Here is a 26,116-nt window from a genome sequence, read left to right as displayed (position 1 = left end):
AACAATCTGGCATTTTCAGCCGACTGATATTTATTAGTGTGTGCAATGTGGTACGGATCCCAGTAAAAATCAGGATCTAGTGAATTTAGTTGGGCCTTGGCGAAGGTATGAGGTCTCCTCAGTGTTCTTCTATTTTTTAAACTGACTGACTGACTGTCTGTCTGTCTGTCTATCTCTCTCTCTCTCTCTCTCTCTCTCTCTCTCTCTAAATAATGAAATTAACTCCTACTGAGTCAAAATGTCTGCTGTAAAAAAGAGCTGCACTGATAATTATCTATCCATAAATCTGCAAAAGATCATCATCATATCAATTTGTAATCATAATTCGGTATTTATTTTCCACGAAGACACAAACAGTGCACATGTGTTTTCTCTTCTATTTAAGCCCTTGGCCTCCCATTCATCTCTGTATTTATTACACATTCAATCATATCTCAATGAAATCTGAATCAGTTTCATTTGATACACATGCTTCCTTTTAAAATCAAATGATTCCACTGACAGCTCAAGATAAATTGCAGGAGATATAATGATAGATTTAACACGTTTTTAATCTTATAATCTTTGTTTGTAGGAAACAATTTCACAGTGGCGATTCCAGAGACTAGAAGTCTCACAGGAACTCGCAAACAACTTCTGCATCACCGCCACCTTCTGAACTGGAGTGTGGAACAGTTGCAATGTTTAAATGTGACTTCAGAAGAAATACTAACACGGGGGAGGACCGACGTTCTGTGTTCGGTTTTGCAGCGAAAAAGCAAACAAACAAAACTATGGTTGCAGTCATGGCTGAGAAGGTGCATACATTTTGCAGCATTTAGATTATTTTAGTCAAATCGTGACTAAAACCAGCCCGATTATCCTCGAGTGTGCAGCAGCCTCTACAGGAGTGAGTTGGGTTTTTCCTGATACCACTAACTATATATGCAAGTGTTGTCCCCCCCCCCCACTCGCTTATAGATACCAAGTCTTCAGAGAGGTGGTGGGGGGCTGCAAGTGAAGGAGAGGTCAATGAGGGGATTCGTCACCAGACCCTGACAGGAGGGGCCATTATGCACGACGAAGACAGGGGTGGGGGAGTTGAAAAAAGGCTCCTCCATTAATGAAATGGGTCACCACATGAATGTTGAATGTGCTCCGTCGACAGTAAGAAAGAGAAAAATGCCTCAGATATGGACCATATCTGTGCCCGAGACCCCGTTTCTACACAATGGAGGAATCTGGCCGCTCCCTACCCTGGACACAAAAAGGCTTTGTGAGAAATCAGCTCGCGTGACGGCTCAGTGGAACTAAAGACGCTCGTGATTTTAAAGGGGACATAGCATGCAAATTCCACTTTGTTAGTGCTTCTACAGGTTAATGTGGGTATCTGGCATGTCTACCAACCCAAAAACTCTGGGGAAAAAACACTCGCGCGTTTTGTTATAGTTCCTCTAAGTCAGAAACGTCATGCTTGAGCGACTCGATTGCGCTTCCTGGGTATTGTGTCGTAACAAGAAACTGGAAGTCTCCCTACATGGTCTTGTCCCCCCCCCGTCCCCCCACACTCGTTACTTCCGGGTTTACACCGGAGGCTGCGAGGCAGCGCAGCGCCGTTCCCAAGCACGCAGCCGGGCTGTTCACACAGGACGAGCATTTCTCCGCTGGTCAGCCCGCGATTCACTCACATGTGGCATTTGTCTGGATCGTTGGGACTGGGAGGCTGCAGCAGCTGCTCGGGAGCGACCGCTCGCTCTCCCGTGCGTGAGCTCGGTCAGTCAGCGCCACACAGCCAGCAGTGTGGAGGACTTCCGCAGTGTTCAGCGCTACTGTAACCCCCGAACCCCCGACATTCAACGGGTACAACAACAAGCGGAGAAGCAGAATCGCGGGCTGACCTTATATATACAGTCTATGGGGCTGACCAGCGCGGAGAAATGCTCGTCCCGTGTGAACAGCCAGGCGGCCTGCGCGCTTGAGAACGGCGCTGCGCTGCCTCGCAGCGGTCTTCCACACTGCCAGCTGTGTGGAAGACTTCCGCAGTGTTCAGCTCTACTGTACGCCGGGTTACAGTAGTTACGCCGGGTTACAGTAGTTACGCCGGGGTACAGTAGTTACGCCGGGGTACAGTAGTTACGCCGGGTTACAGTAGTTACGCCGGGGTACAGTAGTTACGCCGGGGTACACCGGACGCGGAAGCGCCGCTGCGAGGCAGCGCAGCGCCGTTCTCAAGCGCGCAGCCGCCTGGCTGTTCACACGGGACGAGCATTCTCCGCTGGTCAGCCCCATAGACTGTATATATAAGGTCAGCCCGCGCTTCTGCTTTCTCCGCTTGTTGTTGTACCCGTTGAATGTCGGGGTTCGGGGGTAAATGATGGTCTTCATAGCCCCCCCCCCCCCCACCTCTCTTTCTCTCTCTCTGTCTGTCTGCTTGTGTGCTTGTAGTGGATGGGCAGAGGGGGACATTTAATTATGTGATTGGAAAATTAAAACTCCAGGACAACAAGGGGAATACAAAGTATGGGATGCATATTTGATAATTTATATCATATAAAATATGTAATTTATATCGTTTAAAATCATGGGGGGAGAGGGGGGAGGGGGGAGCTGGCTCATTAGCATTTAAAGGAACAGGCACTCAAAACAGGTCACTCTGTGGAGGGCTGTTTTATACAGGGTAAAAAGGAGCTGTTTTATATGATCCTTGTGGTATTTTGACCAAAGTATGTTACAGACATTTCATTAAGACCCCAAGGAACCATATCAACTTGTGGTAAAATGGGCATGCTATGTCCCCTTTAAGAGAACTCTGTGGTAAACGTTTGACTTATCATGTGGTATATATCCATATATATATTCATGTAAGGATCGTGGAGGGAATCAAAGATGATACCTGCCTGCGTATGTGTGTGTGTGTGTGTGTGTGTGTGTGTGTGTGTGTGTGTGTGTGTGTGTGTGTGTGTGTGTGTGTGTGTGTGCTTGTGGGTGGAAGTGTGTCTGAAGTCTACACATATACACACACAAACACACCCGGACTTGGCTGTGTATATATTCTGCATATGTTGCCGCTGATTCCATGTAACGAACTCCCCCTTGTGTTTTTCTCCTCCTCCTTTTCCTCCCTCATGTTCTCCTGCAGGTGGATGTGATGACAGTGATAAGGCAGAGGGGGATTTAAAGGGAGGCTGGAGAGGAAGCCCCTCTCTCCACCAGTTCATCCTTGTTATTGCATTTTTTTGGTTCCTATACACTTTCTGGGTCTGACGGCTCACTGCGTGGTTGGTCCAGATCTGTCTATCACTCCAGGTCTTTATGGCCAGGCCTCCACACTCCCATAGTTTAATCTAATGATATTTTTTTGTTGATAAAACATGTTTTGCTTTAACTGTTACTCTGACATGCCGTCCTCCTCATGTGTTTTTGAGCCTGTGGTCGTCTCATTCCCACACAACATATACCAGTGAATTTGAGTTGTCTGGTCATGCAGGGCACATCAGCAGTACACTCCTCCAGTCCGAGAAATAAATCCAATTTGTTGCCTGTGCCGGCTTCTAATAATGGTAAACCCATTGGGAGGGAAATCAATGCTCAAAATATAAGATCTGCATTATGCAGCACTGCGGCGCTCAATAGAAAAAACAAGCGATATTGTATCAAGCTGAAGTGTAACCTTCATTCTCTGAGGAGGAAAATGAGTGTTGCCTCATCCCTGAGAAGGGGAGAGGGATTTGTTGAGGCGAGGCCTCCTGTCCTCGGCTCTGCAGATAAAATCTTCATGTCACTCGTAGCTTTGCTCCTCATATCTCTGGGCCCAGTCGATTCCTCTGGTCTGTGATAAATAGTGAGGAATTGGCTAGTACACATTCTGTGGGTTCAATTTCAGTGACATGGCGGCTTATCATTTGATTTTATTTGTACATAAAGCTTTCAGAGACTTGATTTTATCTTACACTTGAGCTGTTCTCTACCTCGAACACTGTTCCCAGGATTTCATTTTCATGTTCATCGTCGCTGGGAGACTTCAGACAAGACACCACAGGTGAAGTGAAGAATTTAGATTTTTTGAAGTTGGAATATTCTGTATATGTTTCTACTATAATCACCTTGTGGGATTTCTGACTACTGGCAGTGTTTTGCAGTTATTTTTATTACATCAGCCAAGGAGGTTATGTTTTCAGCAAATTACAACATTACGCAAAAATACTTTCTTCATGCTCAATCCTGCCGCCAGTTTCAAACAGTTCTGGTGAGCACCAGTTGGTGGCGATGATGTGTGCCCAAAGATAGAAAAGGGCGAACCGAGATGAAAATAAAGGGATTTATAATATTTGCAAAAAAAACAGCTTTGCTTTATGAGCAGGACATTAAAGTTTGTTAGACCTCACTGATGCACACAATACATAACACAACCAAATAAATGACTTTAAATAGCTGCTTACTTTGTATTTTGTGATGCACTAACTACTACTGCAACTGAATCATTCTGACTTAAAAAGATATTTTCTTGACACATGTTTCATAGAGACGTCTGTGTTCGAGCTTGAAAATGCATTTCCTGGTGAAAGTGCAGAGTGAATGCCAAGTTGGTAAACAATGCGGGATGTCACCACTCGAGAAAGTTAAGCAAAGCTGTCCTGAGCAAAAAGAAAAGGAAAACAAACTGCTGAATCAGCTTCCATACAAACCAACCGATCAGGATGAAATCAGATTCTTTTTTCACCTCAGCAATCAGTTTCTTAAATCACCAGTCATTTCAAAGTTTGATCTGCCTGGAAAGCAGAGATTGCCTCCTTCACGTCACTGCCATTCATCACACAACCTGCACCTAAACAGGTTTCTACAGGCAGCCTTCTCTAAAGCACTGCCTCATCTGCAGGGACTTCATTCAGGCTGAAAACAACTAAAAGTCAACACTCGGCTGTTTGTGTCATGAATAATAACAAAAACAAGAAATATCAGGGCTCTTGTGAAAGTACAGCACAATAGGTTTAAGCTGGATTGTCTATGGAAAGGGTCAATTCAGCAAACAGAGACTAAGCAGTGAAAAGCCATCCTTCTTTCATCCTGCTATTTGTATGTGAGAGTGGTCGGCGGTGTTGGGGGGGAAGACGGGCGGTTTTAAAACGCAGCGAGGAGAGTCTTTGCCTGGAGAAAGTTAGTTTATGCGTGGAAACACTCAGGGTCACCCACACTTCTGTTCACCTTCTAAAGACGGACAGATGAAATGTGCCATTCAGACAGACGCCCTTGAACACTGACAATAAAGTTTCCTTCAAGATCATATTTTTTCTCATAATGAAAACAACACGCAGAACCACGGACACCTTGTTTTGCCTCATAGAGAACTTTTCTTTCCCTGAACCTTGGATAAACTGATTGTTTTACTTTTATTTTTCCTTCCACAGTATAAAGCGTCTGAGTGGTGTGATCATTTTTTCGCTGAGATCTCAGCTGCACTAAAGCAAATGTATGTACATGTATCAAACTTGTCAAACTAAATTCTCGTAATGTAATCAGCTTGCAGTTTTTACTTCATGGAACAATACTGCAGGCTCAACTCAAATTTAGTTGAGTTTCATTTTAAGACAATACATTCTGAGTAAACATAATGAAATGCCCATTTTCTCTCAAAATGAACTTCAGTTTTTCAGGTTGAGATGGGCTCAGGCTACAAGAGTTTTAAAATCCTGACTGATTTTAAAGTCAGGTTGCATCAGGCACTACCTGCAAATATTCTCCACTCTAATCTCAAACATGCACAGACTACAAGATTTGAAATTATTGGCACATCACACACTGCAGGATATTTTTTTAAGATTATTCCTCCAGAGGAAGTGACACGTCACCGCTCTTCCTCTCATGAGGAAGAAGATGCAAACAAAAAAAGCACGATGGAGACGTGTAGTACGACAACTTGCTCAGTCCAAAAGGTTTGCAGTGATGTCAAATGAAAGCAGAAGAAATGGGTCTGGATGATAGAATGCTTGGGGAGATACCTTTCACAACTCAGCTGTCCCCTGCACTCACACTGTATACAATGATTCTGCCGGGCAGTAGCCACACGACCAAGATAATCAGGACAAACATCGGTATGACCAAGGTTCCCGACTCCCCTCTTAAGTTGGCCTCACAGCCCCAGTGCGACAGACAATGTAACATATTGTTCCCTCATTCAGACAAAATTACAGTTGCCTTGGCAAGGACACATGCCCAGTGTGTTTCAAGAAATGATGTTCCCTTTCCAGTAACCCTGTGGGCTGCAGCTGAAGAGTAATATCACAAAACAAAATAATAATTGCTTAATTAAAAGCAATTTTTGGAAGCAATTAACAGTTTGTTACGATGGAGTATTAAGGCCATTTTGAAGATTTCAAGGATAAGTCGTAATTAAGAAGAAATCTTAATATTGCAAGAATAAAAAAGTAATATTATGAAAAAAGTCTGAATATTAGAAGAATAAAGTTGTAACTTAATATGAAATTCATACTGTTATATGACCATCTCATAATACTGTGGCTTTATTCTAGTAATACTATGTCCTCGTTCTCAAAAGCAGATTTTTCGCCCTTTTAATTGGCCTCCACTTTGTGAACCAAGCAATACATTTCATTTCTTCCTAAGTGCCTATATTTAGATTTTTTTTAACAATGGCTGTACAGTGGTAATATGTCTCGGTGCGCTAGCCTGTTTCAAACATGTCACCGCTCCCTGATAAAAGCTAATTAATCATCTGAACCGAGGCTTGATTGACAGCAAAAACATCACCACGCAGAATATTTCCGTCTCGCCATCCAGTAATATCCCTGTTTTTGTCCGTTGCCATAGAGGACACAGACGTGGCGACGATGGTTCGATGTTGCCAGCAGCCATATGCAGATGACTGTGCACAGGCAGCTGGGGCCTCTAGATACGGTGCACTGCACTCCTGCTGCTGCCAACGCAATGCACTTCATATTCTGCCTCCGCCTATACACTACCGCAGTTTTTAAATCCACCCCCACCTCTCTTTATTCTTACCTTCACGGTTCACATGTGTCCTGCTTGGGGAGGGTTTTTTTTGCTGCTGGGAATATCCAATTAATTGGATAGAAGGGGTCAACTTCTATATTAATACTTCCTCTTACAGATGCACACCCACCACAGCTGGCTCTAGATGAGTATATGTTTGAGTAAATGACTGTTAACTGTTGGTCGTTGGGGAACATCACTGATAGAAGGGGGCTGCAGGTGGCTTTGTCTTGAGGCTCCACAAGAACAGAGGGGACTAATAAACCACATTACGGTTTATTTCCTACAGGGATGTTTCTCTGTCTGTCGGCTCGTCCCTGCTCCTCTGTAGCCTGTTCCCAAAAACATTTAAGATGACGCTGTCCAAGCTTACGCCCACTTTTCAAAGACAGCCTCATCAAGCAGGCACTTGCAGAGCACAGGGACAGGTTGAGCAAGTTCCTGCCATAAGTGATTAAAATTTCCTTTGAGCTCCTCAACCTGGCAGACGTGGGCAGGGAGGGCGTCAGCGAGAGATGAACCGGGGGGGGGGCTGGGGGCGATCAAAGGCAGGGAGGTGGAGTAGTGGCCTGGACAGAAGTCAGGAGGAAAAAGGAGGCGAGAGACAAAGGGCATAGACAGGCAGCTGCAGGCTGTTGGGCTGTGTTTGAGGCTGACTGAGTTCTGTCAGTAACAAGCACAGATCCAGATCAGCTGAGGACCGGTGTCATCCTGAGATAAATGAAGGTTCGTCACTGGTCAGAGGCCGAGCGGGACCTCTGTGACGTCCGCCGGGGAATAACATCTTGAAACAAAGACGCTAGGTATCAGCAGGTGACCATGAACCTTCGGCTGGAGAGAACATTTACTCAAGTACTCTGCACAAGTACACTTACATGTGAAGTAACTGTACTTTACTTGAGTGTATCTGTTTAAAGCTATTCTACACTTATACTGCATTTCAGAGGGGATACGTATTTGAAAGTTAATACAAGGACTAAGATTTTCTTACAGTTTCAAAAAAAGGTTAAGCTCATAAAATACATTGTATCGTTAAAGATTGAACACAAACTTTTTTTATGCTTCTAAAAATGTGTCCTAATACAGTCCTCTGTCATGTTTTTGAATGGCAGTGAGTTATGAGTAATTCCATCATAGATTGACATCATCCCCAAGAGAAGTAAAATGTATCAACATATTTATGTTGGCACCCTTTGGAGGAAGCCCCAGCCCATGGTTACCTACTGTACTGTATATAAAGGAAAATGTTATGGATTGATACATTATAGTATTGTCAAACCAATAAATACTATATTAGTATATTAGTTATAGGAGACATTTTTCTGCAGATTGAGTACTTTTGCTACTTTAAGCACATTTTCATGTACTCACATTAGAGACATTAGAGAAACCTCACTTAACTCAGTGTTCGGCTAACAAAGGGGCGAGGGTCACTTACAGCCATTAAAGGAACATGTGGCGTGGATGTTAACAGATGGCCCAAGTTATCTGAACCAATCACAAGGCCCATCCCACAAACATGGCATTCTCCCACACAATGACTAATGCAGACTGCTGATTCAAAAACCCCCCAAAAAAGAGGCTGAAATGCAGAGCACAGCGCAAGGTGAGGTGAATAGATGCTTATGGTGGCACGGGGAGAGGCAGACGGAGTGAGACTAAGGAGGGTAGACAAGTGGAATGACTTATTCAGGGGGGAAGTGGGCAGCAAGAAACATGAAATTAGCACAAATAGATTATCTGTCGACCAGAGGCCGGCCTAAGAGCAAGCCAAGCACTATGGTGGGAGAGGGAGCGGGGAGAAAAAGCAGATTGACTTCTTGTTTGTTCCTCCCTCAGGGGAGAGCCGATAGAGCCATCACTCACCAAACTGCTGATCTGTAGTTGAAACAGCTGTATCCAAAGCACACATGCACTAAAGTACACGGCGATTAGAATGCACCAATAGCATGACCCCTGCACCCCGGGACGGATGAAGTGTCTAATCTCCTACATATGGTATATTTTGTGCGCCTCAGATAAGAGCTCCCCTTTATCACACTCGTGAATATTATTGATTTGTACTCGTGTGGACTTGATCCAAATATCTAAAGAGTAGCAGCGGCGCTTCAGTGCTTATAATTCATCCCCAGTGTTAGTGTAATGTGCCGCGCTGCATTTGGCACAACCTCACAAATACACAGTCCTCTTATTGCAGTTACGCGGTGTAATGTGCCAAATGAATAAATAAATACACATCTGATGGCTACGGATGGATTTCGCCTCAGCTTCGGTCAATACGTCAATCAGTTTCCACATACAGTTCAATATGTTTTGGAGGACTGATCTCAATCCATACAGTGCTTCACCGATGGAAACATTTGCCCCGGTGTAACATCCAGATTCACAGATTAGGTCGAACACTCGACGTGCATTTAGATGTAAATGGAAGCACTTCAGCTGTAGAGCTTTGCAGTCCTGTAACATCGAAGCAGCAGGAGATAGATAAAGTCTTTTTTTATTTATTCCACACATTTATTCTAATTTCTTGAGAATATATTATCAACATATTATGTGCACCCTGGAGCCGTCATCAGGGAAGAGGTCTGGTAAGCTTGCTTCTTTTCTTAATCCACACCCTTAGTGTACCTCCCTTTTAAAAACAGTCAGATCAGATTTGACACAGTTCTGGAAACGCTAAAGGCTTCAAACTGTGTAACACTCCCCAAACGGCTTTGATGTATAAAGGCAGTTTGTGTAATGAAATGCATCCTGCTGCTGAGACCAGGGTCAATCGGACCCAATTTATCATCATGTCCACTTCAAATGAGAGGATTACTACTTTACGTGGGATCCAACTCAAATTGGCATAATCCAGTTGCTGATGGAAAATATTAGCGCGAACACTATACGTCTCCTGTTTCAGCTTGTATTAGCAATTTTTGGGGTTTTGGTCGCCAACAACTCCCCATTGCTTCAACCCGATTTTCAACCATTCAAACACCAAATGTGCAGCTTTGTGTCTTGCTTCCCTTTTTTTATTTAATATTTTTTTAGTAAAACATTCAAATCATTTGTTCCCCATGCACCCACTAAGAGAAGCCATTTTTCTATTTCCATCTCCTCAGACGTTTTGAAATATTCAGCTTTGTCTGCAGTTTTTAGGGATTTGGTTGCCAACAGCTCCCAAGTGCTTAAACCAATTTTCCACCATTCAAACATAAAAAATTCCGCTTGTTCCAACGTGGATGCTCTCATTTTTTTGTTTCACTTTTCTATTTAATATTTTTCCCATATTTAAAATGTCAGTAAAACATTAGAAAATATATGTTTCCAATGCACCCACTGATAGATGAGATAGAGTTTGAGAGACAAGGTCGAGTGCTGAAAACTCGCTTCACAGAGAAAGGAGAAAAATAAATTAATCATTATTTAAGGACTCTTCATTGAGTGTGGTCAAAAGGTGAGGAGGGGGGGGGGGGGGTCGAACAGGAAACGTGAACTCACAACTGCAATATTTACTTCTACAAATTCTTGGATTTCAGGGCCTTAAGAAGAAAAGCAGAGACCATTCCTCACCCAAATGAGTGTTGAATATGCAAAGTTAAACTGTAAGTGAGCTCAAGCGTACAGTAGCAGTCCCGATGAAACAATTAAAACCAGACCAAGACTATTATCTCGGGATGCGGGGGTTCATTAGCAGCATGGGGATTCACAGTCAAAGAGGTAGCTTCCTTCCGTGAGGCCGCGGGAAATCTAGACCAGAGAAAAAAGGTCTACTAACCGATTCTCCCCCTCCCCTGTCTGCCCTGCAGTCAAAAACATAGTGAACCCTTAAGGTTGTTTCTGTTCTTCCCCAATAATGTCCTGCGGCACACATATGCTGTATCACAACTCGGGCTGCTGTAAACTGGCGAAAACAAACTTTTGCTTTCCCTACGTTGTTTTCTGCACCCAAACAGGTAAGAACAAGCTGGAAATGTTGTTCACGATATGGGGCGTGCAGTTTTATTAATGCACTGACAGCAGGAGATGGGGTTGGAAAAATACAGCACAAGTAGAAATAAGTAGAATGGGTTGCCAGATTCAGAGCTGGTTTTCAACTTTAGTCACCAAAAGAGCTTTTCTGGTTCACTCTGGCAATTAAAAAGTGCCAAAAGTCCCACTTAGAGTTCTCGCAATTCTATTCTTTGTTTTGTGGTGGGTAGTGTAGTTGCAGCTACACTATGTGGTAGGTGTTTATCCCTCAAATAGCTGTAGAGGTTTGGAGTGGGGCTGGGTCTTCTCTTATAATTCAAGACAAGGACCCAGAAAGGACCCAACTCTGCAGAGGAAAAACTGACGACGACAGGGAGTAGGGGGGCAAACGACAAGGAAACCGAGAGCCAGAACGAGATCTTTTAGTCGCCTGAATCTTCTCCAACTTTAATTACACTGTATTGATCACAAGGTGGGGAGGAAGAGGGGGGGGGGGGGGGGGGGGAGGTGGAGCAAAGGGGGGAGTGACAGCTGGTGAAATTGCCAGCTGTGGTTACTGTAAAGCACGGGAAAAAACAGAGGCGGAGCAATTATGCCAAAGTCATACAGTAGATAATTAGAAAATCTTCCCAACTCTCCACGCTTTCTCTCCCCACAAACCCATTTAGCGCGCCTGCTACAATGGAACAGTGAGCGTGTCAGATTCCTTAAAGTCAGCGGGCAGTATGCACTGTTCACATCCATCTCACAGCTCCATGCTTGGTTTGATTTGAAATTCTTTGCATTGATTTTTTTCTCCCCCCCCCCCGCGACTTTGGTGCCTGTAATCAAGCCCGATGGAATGGTCATGCATGACACTTCTGGCTTCCCTGTAACAACTTTAGCAACAGACGCAAAGACGACCACTTCTGCAGAGTTGGGCTCCTTCCCTCGCTATCTTGTCTAGGTTGACCTACTTCGGCAAAGAGCTTACGTTCCTTTCTTTGTTTCTCACACTGTTGTGGCAAGAAGAGAAAACCTCCTACTGTATTTCCCTCCACCCCCCCCCCCCCCCCCCCCCCCCCCCCCCCCCCCCCCCCCCCCCCCCCCCCCCCCCCCCCCCCCCCCCTGATCCGGGCCAATGACGGCCGAGTCCAGCGCAATGAAATATGCCAGATCCAACCTCACTGCCCCTGCAAAATCGCTCCCAGCGAGTCTCACAGAACTGTATTCTGGGGGTTAAGGAGCTTATGTCTTGTATACGATGCATGGAGAAAGGGGCTGAGCAGTGATTTGCCATGGGAGGGGGGGGGGGGAGGAGAGTGAAGCCTCTCTGTGTAGAGTGTATCTCATTATGGCTGAACTGTGTGTTACCTTTGGTAAACAGTGGGGAACATTTCTCAGGCGAGCGTCACTCTGAACGCAGCGGGCTGGTAAACGACCGCGGCCCGATGGTGGCGCACAGCCATTGCTCAAATCTACAGCCCCACAGGGATGTATGAGTGCGGTCATGATTAGTCAGATAGAATAAATAATCTGCGCTTATGACAGCCCCCTTCATTTCAGCGGGTGTTGAATGGATGTCCAATACAGCTCTTTTGTGTTAGTAAATTCCCTCCAGTTGTTTCTGCTCAATGACCTTCTCAATCACGAGAAAAGTCAAAAATTCAATTTTCTGAGTGAGACATTTATTATAATATCCCCATTGTTCAAGGGTACCTGCAGAAATACTCCATTTTAATGGAATACACAGTATAATATTCAGGAAATCAGCAAATCAGAGGTTCATTAACCCATTTAGATTGGATGCAACATATATACCTTTAAGACTAGATGCCGTTTGCATACTTCTCCCTTTAGAGCAGGTAAAACGTGTGTGTCATATGAAATAGATCGTAGTTCTCTGAAATATACACGGGGGAAGGGAAATGTAGTTTCTGTGTTGGTGCTCTTAGCCTCCAAGAAAGTTTTTAAAGTAGTGTTTCAAACAATGGCTGACGATCTAAGCGACAGAAATGATGTTGAAGCAGATTACAGCAGAGTTTCATTGATTAAAATAACAGAGAAGAAAATTTTGACCCAGACAATTTTCCGTTGAGCCGCTGACCAAGGCTTAGTCTGTGGGATACATGTTTTGAGATTTATCTTAGTATTTCATTTTTTTTCACAAAGTTTAGGGAAAAGATTTATGTACAATAAATGTTTTTATTTCATGTCTCTATCTGCCTCAGAGGCTGAGAAATAAAAGTCTTTGTAAAATTTGGCAATGTGTCAGCTTTTCGGAAATCCTAGGGTTTTAAATGGTTGTTTTAGAGTGCGTTTTATACGTCTTAATGGGCTAACTGAAGTTTGATAGCCTTTGACAATCTGTTCATAAACAATAGCAAACAGCTCCACTGTCTATTAGCCAGTGTAGCGTGAGAAAGACAGCAACTGAAGTCCCACTTCTTTAAATGATCACCTGATGCTAACCCTCTCATGCAGCTGACTGAACTTTGACTTATTCTTCCACACTGGTTACAACAAGTTTGCTGCTGATGAGCAGGACACTAGTGATGTTTCTATATTTCCTCTTCCCGAGCCACGGGCTGGCATCCCGACTTCCAACGCCTCTACCCTCATCCTCAAATTGTTGTGACGTTCCGCCACTCTGCGCTCCTGCACCGCGACCCTCTCATGTGTGAAGAGCAAAACAAGAGTAACTAAATGTTCATTCCTTCACCCCCATAAAACCATATTCACATCTGTTAAATTGAAGAAAAAAAAACGCACAGTGTAAAACAGATCCACTTGAGTTGTATGCCCCAGTGGCTCGCATAGTGTTTTTGAGCAGCAGGGTAAGCTTGCGTCGGCCTCTCCCCTCACGGCATAATGGCGTCTTGTTTTCATGCTATATGACCCCGTGTGGATTCTGTAAATCAAACACCAATTACAACGCGCACTGACCTGCCGTCTGAAATGCTACGTCTAATGTCTTTTACAGGCTCGAGGACAGCGGAGTGAATTCGGCGTCAAAATGTAGAGTGCTTCAGCAAGCTTGGTTAATTAAGACATGCTGACAGCCGATGAACTCTGCACATCGGTATGGATCCGCTGCCTAATTGGAAATAATTGTAACGGTAAACGCATTTTTCTTCCACGACTGTGTGGCTGTACTGTCGCTGGAGTAACACCACAGGAAAAACTGCTGAGGTGTCAGTCCATAGAGTCATCATTACATCCACGGTTGGACTAATCCGTTAGGACACCCAAGGGCCAAAAGTGTCTTGTTGGGGCGTTAATGACCCCACTTTAGTTGATTGGTGAAAATTCCCCTCACAAATTTTCCACTAATCCAGTGACAAGAACCAATTGACAAGCACCCTCAGGACCACTGAGAGCCCGAGGCAGGGAGCAGTCCATTTTAACCATTTGGAAATTCCCTATAAGACGTGAACAGATAAATGAAGGTCTTACCTGCCCTGCACTTTGATGTCAGAGATGGCATAGAAGTATCTGGACAGGTTGGTCTCGTCCACCATCGTAGCTCCCGTGGCAGGCCGGAGCAGGCGGATTCTCAGGTCTGTGATGGTAAAGAAGTCCCTCAGGTTCTTGGTCGTGTCCAGTTGGCCGTAGAGCGAGGCCATGTTGTGGAGCCGGGGCCCGGCGAACAGCGCAAAGCGGTCCTTGATCTCAAAGCGCACAGTTTTGTCGTTCTTCCACACGTAACCTCGCGAGTAGTCCTCAGTGCAGATGATGTCCAGCAGGGTGTGCTGGGTCAAGTCCTGCACCGTCTTGGGCTCCATGGTGAAGGCGTCCAGGCAGTCAGTGGCATAGAACTGGTAGGGCTGCCAGGTTCGGCCATAATCCAGCGACTTCTCCAGGACCATCTGTTCGGGCCGGCCTGACTCAAAGGTGAGGACGATGTCGTCAGTCAGCTCGATGGTCTTGTTCCAAGAGAGCGTGAGGTTGACCAGGAGGGCCTTTGGGTACTTCTTCCAGGATGTGGACTGCCAGAAGGTGGTGGGGTTGCGGCCCTCGATGTCGAACATGAGGTGTGGAGGGTGGGCGAGCTCGTCAGTGCTGGCATCACATTCATTATTACACATGTAAGGATTTTCCTGAAAAGAGAAAGAGGAAGTAGGGAAAAGTTAGTTGTGGTGAGCAGTAACAATACATTAAGTCTCTTTAAAGGCAGATGATGAGGCCTGGCACCATATCTCTGCAGGTATTTTTCTGTCACATCTCAATTTGACTTTTTTTTTTTTCATGTTTTCAAGCTCCTTGCATGAAAAAGGTCTGCCCAAAAACATCTGTCCGATTTACCACAAATCATTACCAGGCGATGTTCGCTCCTTCCTCCCTGGGGACTCGATCTAGCTGTCAGGGGGAGGAGGCACTCCTCCACGAGGACCTTTCAAGTGCTACAAGCTCCAATTTATCAGGACAAGATAATCCACTACTTGATTAGGTGGGAGATGTCACCCTGTGCCTGTGCATGTGCGTGTGTGCGTGTGTGTATGTGTGTTGAAGTGGTGCTGAGGAAACAGGGAGAGGAGCCGGGCCTCTGATGTAAGACAGTCTAATGAAGCGGTGAGGCAGAGATCGAGTAAGTTCGAGGGAGAGACGGCTCCATTCGGGCTCATAAGCTTTGCAAGTTTTTCCACGTCCTCCAAGGCAAGGTGACAATGAAACAAGGCTCTGTCAGGCTTTCTGACTGCTGGAGGGCCCCATTAATATCCTGTGTGGACCGTCCCCTACAGGCGTCTCCCAGCACTGGACAGCAGCGGCTGGGAGGAGAAAACGGGAAGGAGGAAGGAGGAAGAAGGCAGTTGAAAATTCCACCTGGGTTTTTCCGTGTACCATCTCGTGGCGGGAGGTTAGGTGTGCTATTAACTGCAGCATCTGGTGCACGGTGTATCCACAGACAGATGTGTAATATCTCATATGCGACAGTTATGCCTGCTTCGGGGGTGTGGAGAGTCTCTAAAAAAACACATTGGCATGCAGGATGGCTGACTGTGTTGCTGCAGTTGTGTCGGGAACACGCATTCATCGAGGGAGACCTAAAACCGTATTTCACTGACAGTGGAGGGCTCTGCCTGAATGGAACTAGATTTATTTCCGTCTTCTTGTCCCGTTAATTATTGGTGATTACTCTGTATGTTTAATGCATAACACTAACTGAGGAGTAGCAGAAAAAACAAATATTCTATTTTAAATTGTGTTAGTGTGCTTAAAATGTTATTAAATGTTGTTAGAGAGATTTATAATTTAATTAAAACTGCCTCAAATGACACAATGTTCTATTTTTTGAGGAGGAGGAGGAAGAGATGATTCATTTCCCAGCATTCAGTCTCTTCTTGTGTAATATTTGCTTCACTCTCACTGTATAAACAGAAGTGGATGAAGTCCTTAAAAGTCATCCACCCAAACACTAGCACTTAAAGTTTGATGAAATCCAACAAAATGCCACCTGTTCTGGTTACATTATGAGAGATATTATTGGATTATTATTACTGATACTTATGTATATATACATATATGAATATTTAGCATTTTAACACTTTTTTTATATCTTTATTCACTGTGGGGTAGATTATTCTTTTTTATTTCATATTTGTGTAATTGCCATATTTCTGCAAAAACGATTATGCAAATGTGAAAATGTGATGGAGTTGAAGAATGAAGTAGCAGCAAATGGAAGTGTTCAAAGTACAGGTACTGTTAACCTTGCACTTCAGTATTGTAAATATTAAATAAGGTATATCAGGTAATGTTCCAGCAAAGTGGGGAAGCATTTACCCACAGTGCACCAGTGTGACTGTCCCAAAACGTCCTTCTGTAAACAAGATAATGGATCTTAGTGCGTCTCTTTGTGAGAAACTGTATCATGTCTGTGGTGAAACCTTTTGTACCTTTGTGTCTAAATCAGGGAGATCCAATGATGCAGCTATCACTGCAACACACACACACACACACACACACACACACACACACACACACACACACACACACACACACACACACACACACACACACACACACACACACACACACACCCACAAAGTGCCGCCCTCACCAGCACATCTCTGTAATCAGACAAAGATGTATCCCTATCGATCCCTGCGGCTGGGGCGCTGGAAATCTGCTGTGTGTAGCACCTGGCAACCTTAGCCAGTTGTCCGGAGCTGCCCCGAACACACAGGTTAAAAAGCTTTCATTACTGTCTCCTCCGCTTCTCGCCTAATGACAAAATACTGCCTTTATGAAGATCAATAACCTCACCGGTCAGCCCGGAGGACAGAAAGCAGATGAAATGCTGAGTATACGGCCTCATGAAACTGAGATTTTCCTGTTTTACTGTGGGGGCACTGCGGAGGGCTGACGGGTTGACACACATTAAAATCACTGACAGCACCCGGCACGGCAATTACAGTGTGACAAATGTTGTTTCTATTAAATCCCAGTGTGATGAGAAGTGACCAGTATGAGGAAGGGGTCGCAAGAGCTGAGTTTGCAAGAGCTGATAGGTCACACTAAATCGGCGTTAATAGAGATGCTGACGACACGCCCAAAACACACCGTGGCTTAATCCCATTATTAGCATTGTGACGCAGCTCAATGGAGAGAGAGAGAGAGAGAGAGAGAGAGAGAGAGAGAGAGAGAGAGAGAGAGAGAGAGCGCATGAGTCAGGGTGTTCATGTGCACAAGCATGTTGTGTGTTTGTGGGTGGACTTCACAAATCATCAGGAAGCTGCTTGAAATTCCTGTGGCGTTCTCCCCATTATTGTCGAAGTGTTCAGGCTAATTTTACCTGCTGGTGTGAGAGAGGAATATAAAAAATTCCACAATGCAGCAACAGACAGCTGCACTCCACCGACCATGATATCTGTCGCGTTTAGGTCACGGGGAAGTGTTTTTTCTCTTTTGGTAGAAAACATGAACCTCTTGAAACAACGCGTCAGAGCTCATCCGAGGCAATTTTACTCTCAAACGTGTACAAATCGAGGTAACACTCCGACTGCAATTTTCCATTTTGTGATCTTTGATCGTGCCTCTGTAACGGCCCCATTCGACTGATCATTGATCAATCAGTCAAGCTCCTCTGCTGCACTATTTTTTTTTTACAAAGCAATCGAACTTCATCAACCATGAAATGCTCATGTTTTTATAATTTATTACTCCACTTGAATATGTGAATGATACCACACTGAATGTGTTCTTATTGTGGCTCTGTGTACAACATGACAAGGTGTTTCACCCTCACAACAAAAACCTCTGAATAAAAATCTGTGTTTTTTTCTATTCTCTCTTTGATACTAAAGCAGCGATCACAGTCGAGCTCCATATACTGTACTTATACAGCAGAAGTGTGGAGCAGATAAGTTACTGATGTTATGACTGTGCCTAGTTTTAAAATAAGATATGACCGTGGCGGCTGACAGCCTTGGCCCGATCACACCGTAACCGCTGATGGAGGATGAGACTTGGGGGAATATAAATTTCCTGACTGCCGACAAGCCATCGAGATGGATGGGCCCCCACCAATCAAACCCATCAGCTTGTGTGACAGATGTCTTGCTCTTGTTACCCAGATAGTGAACAGAACCACCCTCCATGTTTTTCCTCCTTCTACCTTTCCCCTCTCCTCTTTCTTTAGTTCTTATCCTAAAACATTGGATTTCAAAAGGGATCAGACAGGATAAATCAAAGGAATGTCATGTATACATGTGATCTGATATTGAAAACTAATTCTTTGAAAGAGTAAAAAGATATCATTCTTGAAGAACTGATAGTGTGAGGTGAAGAAGATTGGGTTTAAATGCACATTTCTGGCTTGTTTTTTTTTATTATTGTTTTGTATGTATAATCTGTTTTTTATCACTTTAGAGAAAATGTTAAATAAAAGGGCATTTATCCAGATTAAGACTGTTTAAAATACCCCAAATCATCCCATCTGACAAGTTTCATACACATTACGCACATTACAAATGATCTGCCATTATCCATAGTTCCAAAAAAGTGAGATTGAATCTTAATTTAAATAAACACTGAGTATCACATTAAGTTTTGCAGTAGAGCCAAAGAAGGTGCAAATTGTGAAAGTGATGAGATCCTGAGAGAAGCGGCCCATGGGTGACGTGATATAAAACATATTTAAAAAAAACAGGACCCAGAATAAACATCCAGAAATAAATGGAAATAAACATTTATTGTTAGAAAACTCCTGTTCCAACTGTGTGTGGACATTTCATTGCATCAACAGTGTGGATTCCTGCCCAGAAATACACCATCTGTTTTCTTACATCCATTTCTCGGCCATGTTTCCACCTCTCTTTATTCAGCAGGGTGTGTGTGTGTGTGTGTGTGTGTGTGTGTGTGTGTGTGTGTGTGTGTGTGTGTGTGTAGGATGGAGGTGGGGGTTAAAGCTATCCCTGCTGCATTAATGAGACCTTGTGTTCCACGATAGATTTCTTCACCTCGAGCCAGCGGCTTGATTGAAGCAGCGCTCTCTCAATTTCAAAAACCTCTCTCTCTCCCTCCCTCCCCCTCTTTCTCTCTTTCCAGTCTTGCCAACACCTTCACTGGACCCCCTCTCCTGCTCTCTCGCTCTCTCTCTCTCTCCCTCTCTCTCTCTCTCCCATGGTGATGGGTGGAGCAGACAGAGAGAGGGGCTTAACCTGGACGTGGAAGGAATATTGGATGCCAGTGTGACAGATTACAGTGGTAATAGACACCCAGGCCAAATCCTCACAAGGATTACAATCATATTTTCATATGGCTCAGGGTCGGCCGGAGGTCGAGCGGCCTGGACCACGGTCAACAAGGAGACATGGGACCCGAAACTACACACACACACCCACACTCACACCAGGTTATCTTGCAGATTATGTCTGAGTCAGGTAGGGTTAGCATATATTTTCATAGATTTTGATAGAGCATTTAAACAACTAATTACCTGTAGTTCAAACAGATTAAAGCAGAGGACAGAGTGTTATAATTAATGGATAAAAAGAAAAAAGGTTTAGCATGGTTTTTAAGTGTTGAACAGAGATTATGAGTTTTACTAGACTACAATGTTATTTGATTCATGAAAATATTGACAGAGCTCTCAGGAATTATCAAATTGATCGATCATTATCGGCCGATAATCAGGTGATCGGCTGACTGATCGGCATTTTGTTTTTTTCAGTATACGATTACCTCATCGGCCATAAAATCCAAAAGGCAAACTACCTGGATTAACACTGCTAGTAGTCAAAGTTAGCTTAGCTTAGCATTAAAACTGGAAACAGGGGCACTGCTAGCCTGCCTTTTAAATGCACAGTTGCACAAGTAGCAGTGATGCTCCACCAGCCCTCAGCTTGAAGTGGACTGCGGTCGAACAGCTCGCAGTCCAACACATGAATTATGCCGTTTAGTGGCACCACAGGGGGAAATCCTACAGTGATCTAAAGGCAGCGAGCTGCACCGTTCAGCCACCTTAAGCACCGCAGTGTGGGCTGTCCAGTCGACCGAGGGGAGGTTATGAGGCGCGACGATGTGTAAATGTCCTCGTGTTGCGATCGTCGTGATCAGTGGCGACGATTTAGAAGATTCATGAGCCCTAAAACAATAGTGAGGAAGGCCTTCAGCACCCAGCTTCTGCGCATTGGCGGGATATAAAAACAATTTTATATTCCATTATCTTTTATGTGGCGAGCCCCACCGGGTGCCACTGTGATACGGTCTGGAGGACAGGACGATATCCCCTGCTTAGGAGATGGTATATTTGCGAGAGCGCGGCGAGTACACACATCAAGATTTACAGCCAAAGTTGTTTGATGGCTGTTAGTATTCCTTTAACACGGGCAGTTAACGTGACAGGATAATGGTGCAGTACATCGCACAGTTAACTATCAGTTAAGGACTCTTATTCATGCAGCACAAAACATGCAATCCACTGCATCTCTATCTAGACACTCATTGTCTTTGAAGGGAAAAGCAAGTTGTGTTTTATGAAAAAACATTCGGCCCTGACCGATATGGATTTCTTGGTAATGAAGCCGATACTAATATTAGAGAGTAAAGAAAATTTGAAATACTGATACATCAACTGAGATATATATATATTGTAAAAAAAATTGGTAGTAATTCCTAAGATGTTATCAAAGTTAAGTTAATAAATGTACATCTGTTTTGCATTGTTTATTCCGTAAAAGTTTTAATATTGGCAAGGCTCATATTGGCCAAATTTGATCAGCCAAACGATAAATCGGTCAGGCTCTAAAAAGTCATTGTTTTATTAAATGTAACACACACACACACACACACACACACACACACACACACACACACACACACACACACACACACTCACACACACACACACACACACACACACACACACACACACACAGATGAGAGTAGCGCTTAATTTGTTGAATAAGACATCAGGTAAAGAAGCGCACTAAAAATAATCTCACAGAAGGGACGAGTGTTCAGGATGACCCGGCTCTAGGAGCATTTGGAAGCTTGTTAGATGAACCACAAATGAGAACAGTCTGGACTGTGATTGTCTTGTGAACAGGGAAGGCAATGCAGCACGACTATCCTTGGGAGGAACACAGTGGCAAAGAGGCACGTAACTTCTGTTTGATTGAGTTCAGTTAGACGTGTGCAGTCCCAAAAGTTGTTCTTGAAACAAACTGGTGACTTCAACTTGCTTCTGGCAGCCATGGTCAACCAGAAGAAGTTGATGGGTAGTAGAGGGACGTCTGCCCTTTTAGGCTGATTGAAGAACAGAGGTGCTGCTGCATTCTGAACCATCTGTAAGAGTTTCACTACACATGAATTGAGGCCCATCGGAAGAGTATTGCAGTCATTGCAATATTTCAACTTTTTTCTAGAGCTAGCAAACAGTATTCGTCCATTTTGCAAAATGTTTAGACTTGTCTGGTCACCTGCTGCTTTTCAATTGAAATATCTACACTATTTGTTTTTATTTTGTATGTTTTCTTTTTGCAAAGGTTTCTTCAACTGTGCTACTATCTCTTTTCACCTCTGCAGTGGAGCATACGAGTGATCCTTTTTGGAAACCACTGATTTAGACATTTGGGTCCAGATATAGTTGATCCAATGCGAACAACAATGAATTAGCTGTTTGGAATATTTTAAGAAAACACAGCAGTGGTGGTGGTGGCGGCGGTGTATTGAAATGGAAGGAGAAACTGGAAGTTTTTATTTAGCAGACCAAAGCCTAAAAGAGAAATGAAGCATTATTCATTTATGAGTAAATCAAATAGAAAAGTTAAAAAGGAACAATGTTTGGCTGAGTGCAGTCTGGAACTGGTCACAGACATTTGGATTATACATTATACTGCAAAACTGAGTCATGCAGTGAAAACCTAACTCCCAGGTACACAATTTATCTGGTTCTTTGTACTTTCATATAATTTTCTACTACGTTGGCTGCCTCACCAAATCAGGAACGGATCACTGTTATTTCCCACCATCGTCTCGACAAGTGTCATTCATCTTTTATGAAGACGTCCTTCCACAATGAGCCGATACACCAGGGCATAATCGATCCGCTGGCTGCTGCAGAGCTACATCTCTCGATCAAAGTGTCCCATCGCATAACGGGAAGACTTTGGCATTTTTTCCACTGCACATTAAGACCAGCCTGTGGCCATGATCACCCCTGATCTTTTAGCTGAGGAATCCCTCAGGAGCTGACATCACGACGCCGTCATCGCCACCCCCTCCCCCATCGCTATTCCTCCTAGTATTTTTAATGGTATAATAACGCCACGGATCCTGTGTAGCAGCTCTCCGGAGTCACACGCATCAGTGTCACCTTGACCAAGCTAAGAGGCAAACATCAACCGCAAGGAGCTGCTCCCACGTGGAGACAAACCTCAACCTCCTGCAGCAATGACACTACCTCCGCTCCTAACAGCTCCAACAGGCAGAACAGGGTGGATCTAAACAGTAGTTGTGATTTTTATAACAGTCTATTAGTCTTAGTCTATATAGGGCTATTTTTATTACAACATATATTTTTAACCTTTATTTACCCTATTGATGGCAGTGTTGCTGGCTGGTCAACTACTTTGGTCCAGACTAAAATATTGTACATCAACACCTGCTGAAATGAAAAGCCCTTGACACTCAGGATGAATCCTGAACATTTAAGTGGTCCCCTCATTTTTATCTAGCGCCACCAACAGGTGTAATGTTGCACTCATCCAGTGCAACATTTCCACAGATATTTAAACAAAGATTCATGTTCCGCAGATTTATGACAATGACTTTGATGCACCACTATTTCTTCTCTCAGGGGCAAATCCAGGAGCAGGGCCAGGGGGGCACTGGCTCCTGCCGAAATCTGATTGGCCCCTGAAGTTCTCCTGTTCCACAATAAAATACCAAACAATAAATACGGCTATTTGTTAAGAAATTTTATTTTCTACGCTTTTTCCTGTACAAGCAAGAATTTTCAAAATATATTGATGATCTGTGGCTTTGCTCAGAGCTATACAGTAGAGCTAACAATAAACAAGGGATGACTTAAATGTGCTGAATAGGGAATTGTATAGGAGTGTTGGAGATATAATTGGTTGTAAATTGTGGCCCCTTTATGGCCCCTGATTTAGAAAAATCCCAGATCTGCCGCTGTCTCCTCTAATGTAACCACGTGGCTGAAGTTTGCAGTTTTAAGTGAATTGTACCAAACAACTGTTAGACATCAATTGTCACATTATGTACATACATACATTCTTCAGATGGCTTTGGTGTTGCCTTACTTTTACATTCGTTTATGACCAAATACCCATCAGACCAAGCTGTACACCAAATTTAACTGAAATAATGAACCTACCTGCTAAACAACATGGTAGAACCGTATTCTAGCATCGCTGTAGATCAGAGTTACACAGACTCACACTACGGATTTAGAACTGTGGGTCACATGAAGTGGATGGAAATATAAGGACCATTTTCAATCAATAAAATCAGTCCTTCTGAATATCTTATTTTGATCCCTCACTCTGAAAATGGCCTCAAATCAATCAAGAGATATGAGTTCTTTGCCAGTTTTCTCATAAAAAAAAAACGAGCAGTGATGAAAATAAATATGATCAGGAGAAATCAGGTCTCATCTGTTCTGCTCCCACTGACACATGAGCGGAGCAGCATGGTTTTTTTCCCCTCTGAAAGCTCTTACAGTCATTTAAGTGCCATCACATTTCACTCGAGGTGAAGCCTTTTCAATCAGGCTCCCGTCATCAAGCTTCACCCCTCATTAGTGGCTCTGCAGAGCGCTGCGAGTACACGAGTACAGAGTCTACGCCTGTTAATGAGCGGTTCTGTGACTCGGTCAGCAGCGACCAGGGCATGGGGGGGATTTAGCACCTTATTATCTCAAAGGGGTCTACATAGGAGCTGAGAGGAGTGGAGATGTAGAAAAGAAAAATAAAGAAATCTTCCGGATTTAAAAGATTTCTATTTTCTTTGCTCCGGTCTTCAGGGCCTCTTATATTATTTTTTATTTTTAAACGGAGCTTTTAAGAGATGATTAAAATCAATAGTGTGGTAAAGCTCGGTGTTCTCTGTGTGGATATTTAACTGTGCGCAGCGTAGTTGGGATTCAGCTCCAGGCCTCTCTGTCAGATCACTGAAGGTCTATTTAGTCATTCTACAGGGAGACTTTCTTCTTTTCCTTTTTCCCCCTTTATTCTTCTTCCTCTGTCTCCTCCCCTCCCTGCATTTTTTTTCCCCTTTCTGTTTCCACTGAATCTGAGAAGATGATTGGCAGACGACTCCTGGGAAAAAAAGAGCCCGGGCCTTTTCCTCTCTCTGAGCTCACGACACTCAAACACACATCTTAAAGGCAAGTCGCACAGAAGGCTGAATATAAATAAGGACACACACACACACACAGGAATTGACTGAGCACTATTCCTGCGACAGCTCAGTATATTTACAAAAAATTAATGAAACTCTTAAACCCTTGTTCTCTTTATAAAAAGGCTTCATACCCAGTATCAGCAGCAGCTGTAACCACAGAGTACTATTTTGTTCCCTCGCAGTCACCACTTCAAACTTTGCCTTAGGATTTTGTTTTTAAAGTGGTTTCAGTGTGACGATATGACAAATTCTTTTAGTTTGAAGCTACAGAAAAACACTCACCGATACAAAGGCAGCCTAAAAAAAAAAAAACATGAATGACAAATCAAATAATGAAATATAAAACTCTCCAACTTCATGTACATACCAGGTCCACAACCATCCATCTGTCTGTCTGTCTGTCTGTCTGTATGTGGAACGCATGTCTCGTAAAACGTAAAATCTTCACTGCAGATAAACCAGGTAGGATGTACATAAAGTTTTCTAACTTCACTCTGCACCACAGACTGTTTTATAAAAATCTCTGCACTTTACATCCAGCACACAAATAATACAAACTGACAGCATATTGTAGAATTGTTTGAGGAGACGCACCAATGGCAAGGAATAATTCTAAAGTAGCTCCGGAGCGTCACAGGTCAAAACAAGAGAACATTTCTGCACCACAGGCATCAAAGAGCCACATTGTGATGTTCATTGTCACGTCTTAAAACAACTCTCTCTCTCTTCATAACCTGTCAGGCTCACAAAAGGCCCCGGTCCGTAAAATCAGGACCTATAAAAAGGAACCGGCTCTAACCGTCTGCAGCCGGCAACAGCGAATCACAAGCAGACCCACTTGATTCCAACGACAATAACTTCAAGCCTCCGTCGCCATTGTAATCACAACCCTTCAAAAAAATAGGGGAGTCAAGGGTTCTCCGCCAGCTGATTGTCTGTGAGCTCTTGATGAGACGCCATTACACGAGATGAGAGGGAAGTGACGGGTGGGGGGTGAAAAAAGGAAAAAAAAAATAGAAATGGAATTCAAAAACTTTAACAGGGCTTGAGGGAGATACTGCAATAATCAACTCCGCTCTGCTGAAATTATAGATGAATTAAGCACTCTGTTAGTGATTAATTAAACCAAGAGATTCAAACTAATGAGACCACACAGAGCTGTGTGTGTGTGTGTGTGTGTGTGTGTGTGTGTGCGGAAACACACCGGTTTGGGGCTGCAACCCACTTTAAAGCAGGATTAGAGGCAGCAGTTGATCTTGTGATCGCTGCACGCAGGCTGTGCTCATAAGTAGCCAACAGATTACGGCTTAAAATAACTGAA

General features: G+C 43.8%; 1 protein-coding gene across 9 annotated transcripts in view; it reads right to left on the bottom strand.

Moving 5' to 3' along the window:
• The window catches only part of ntng1a (netrin g1a), a 111,999-nt gene that overhangs the window by 45,653 nt on the left and 40,230 nt on the right, over positions 1 to 26,116 (bottom strand). For all 9 annotated transcript variants that reach the window (XM_034572502.1, XM_034572503.1, XM_034572501.1 and 6 more), the window contains exon 3: positions 14,380 to 15,023. In XM_034572502.1, the coding sequence (XP_034428393.1) occupies positions 14,380 to 15,023 (644 nt within the window). The remainder of the gene's footprint in view (positions 1 to 14,379; positions 15,024 to 26,116) is intronic.

This window comes from Hippoglossus hippoglossus, chromosome 20 (genome assembly GCF_009819705.1).
Source record: "Hippoglossus hippoglossus isolate fHipHip1 chromosome 20, fHipHip1.pri, whole genome shotgun sequence".
In the NCBI taxonomy this organism is placed as follows: domain Eukaryota; kingdom Metazoa; phylum Chordata; class Actinopteri; order Pleuronectiformes; family Pleuronectidae; genus Hippoglossus; species Hippoglossus hippoglossus.
This window is presented reverse-complemented; position numbering and strand designations above follow the sequence as displayed.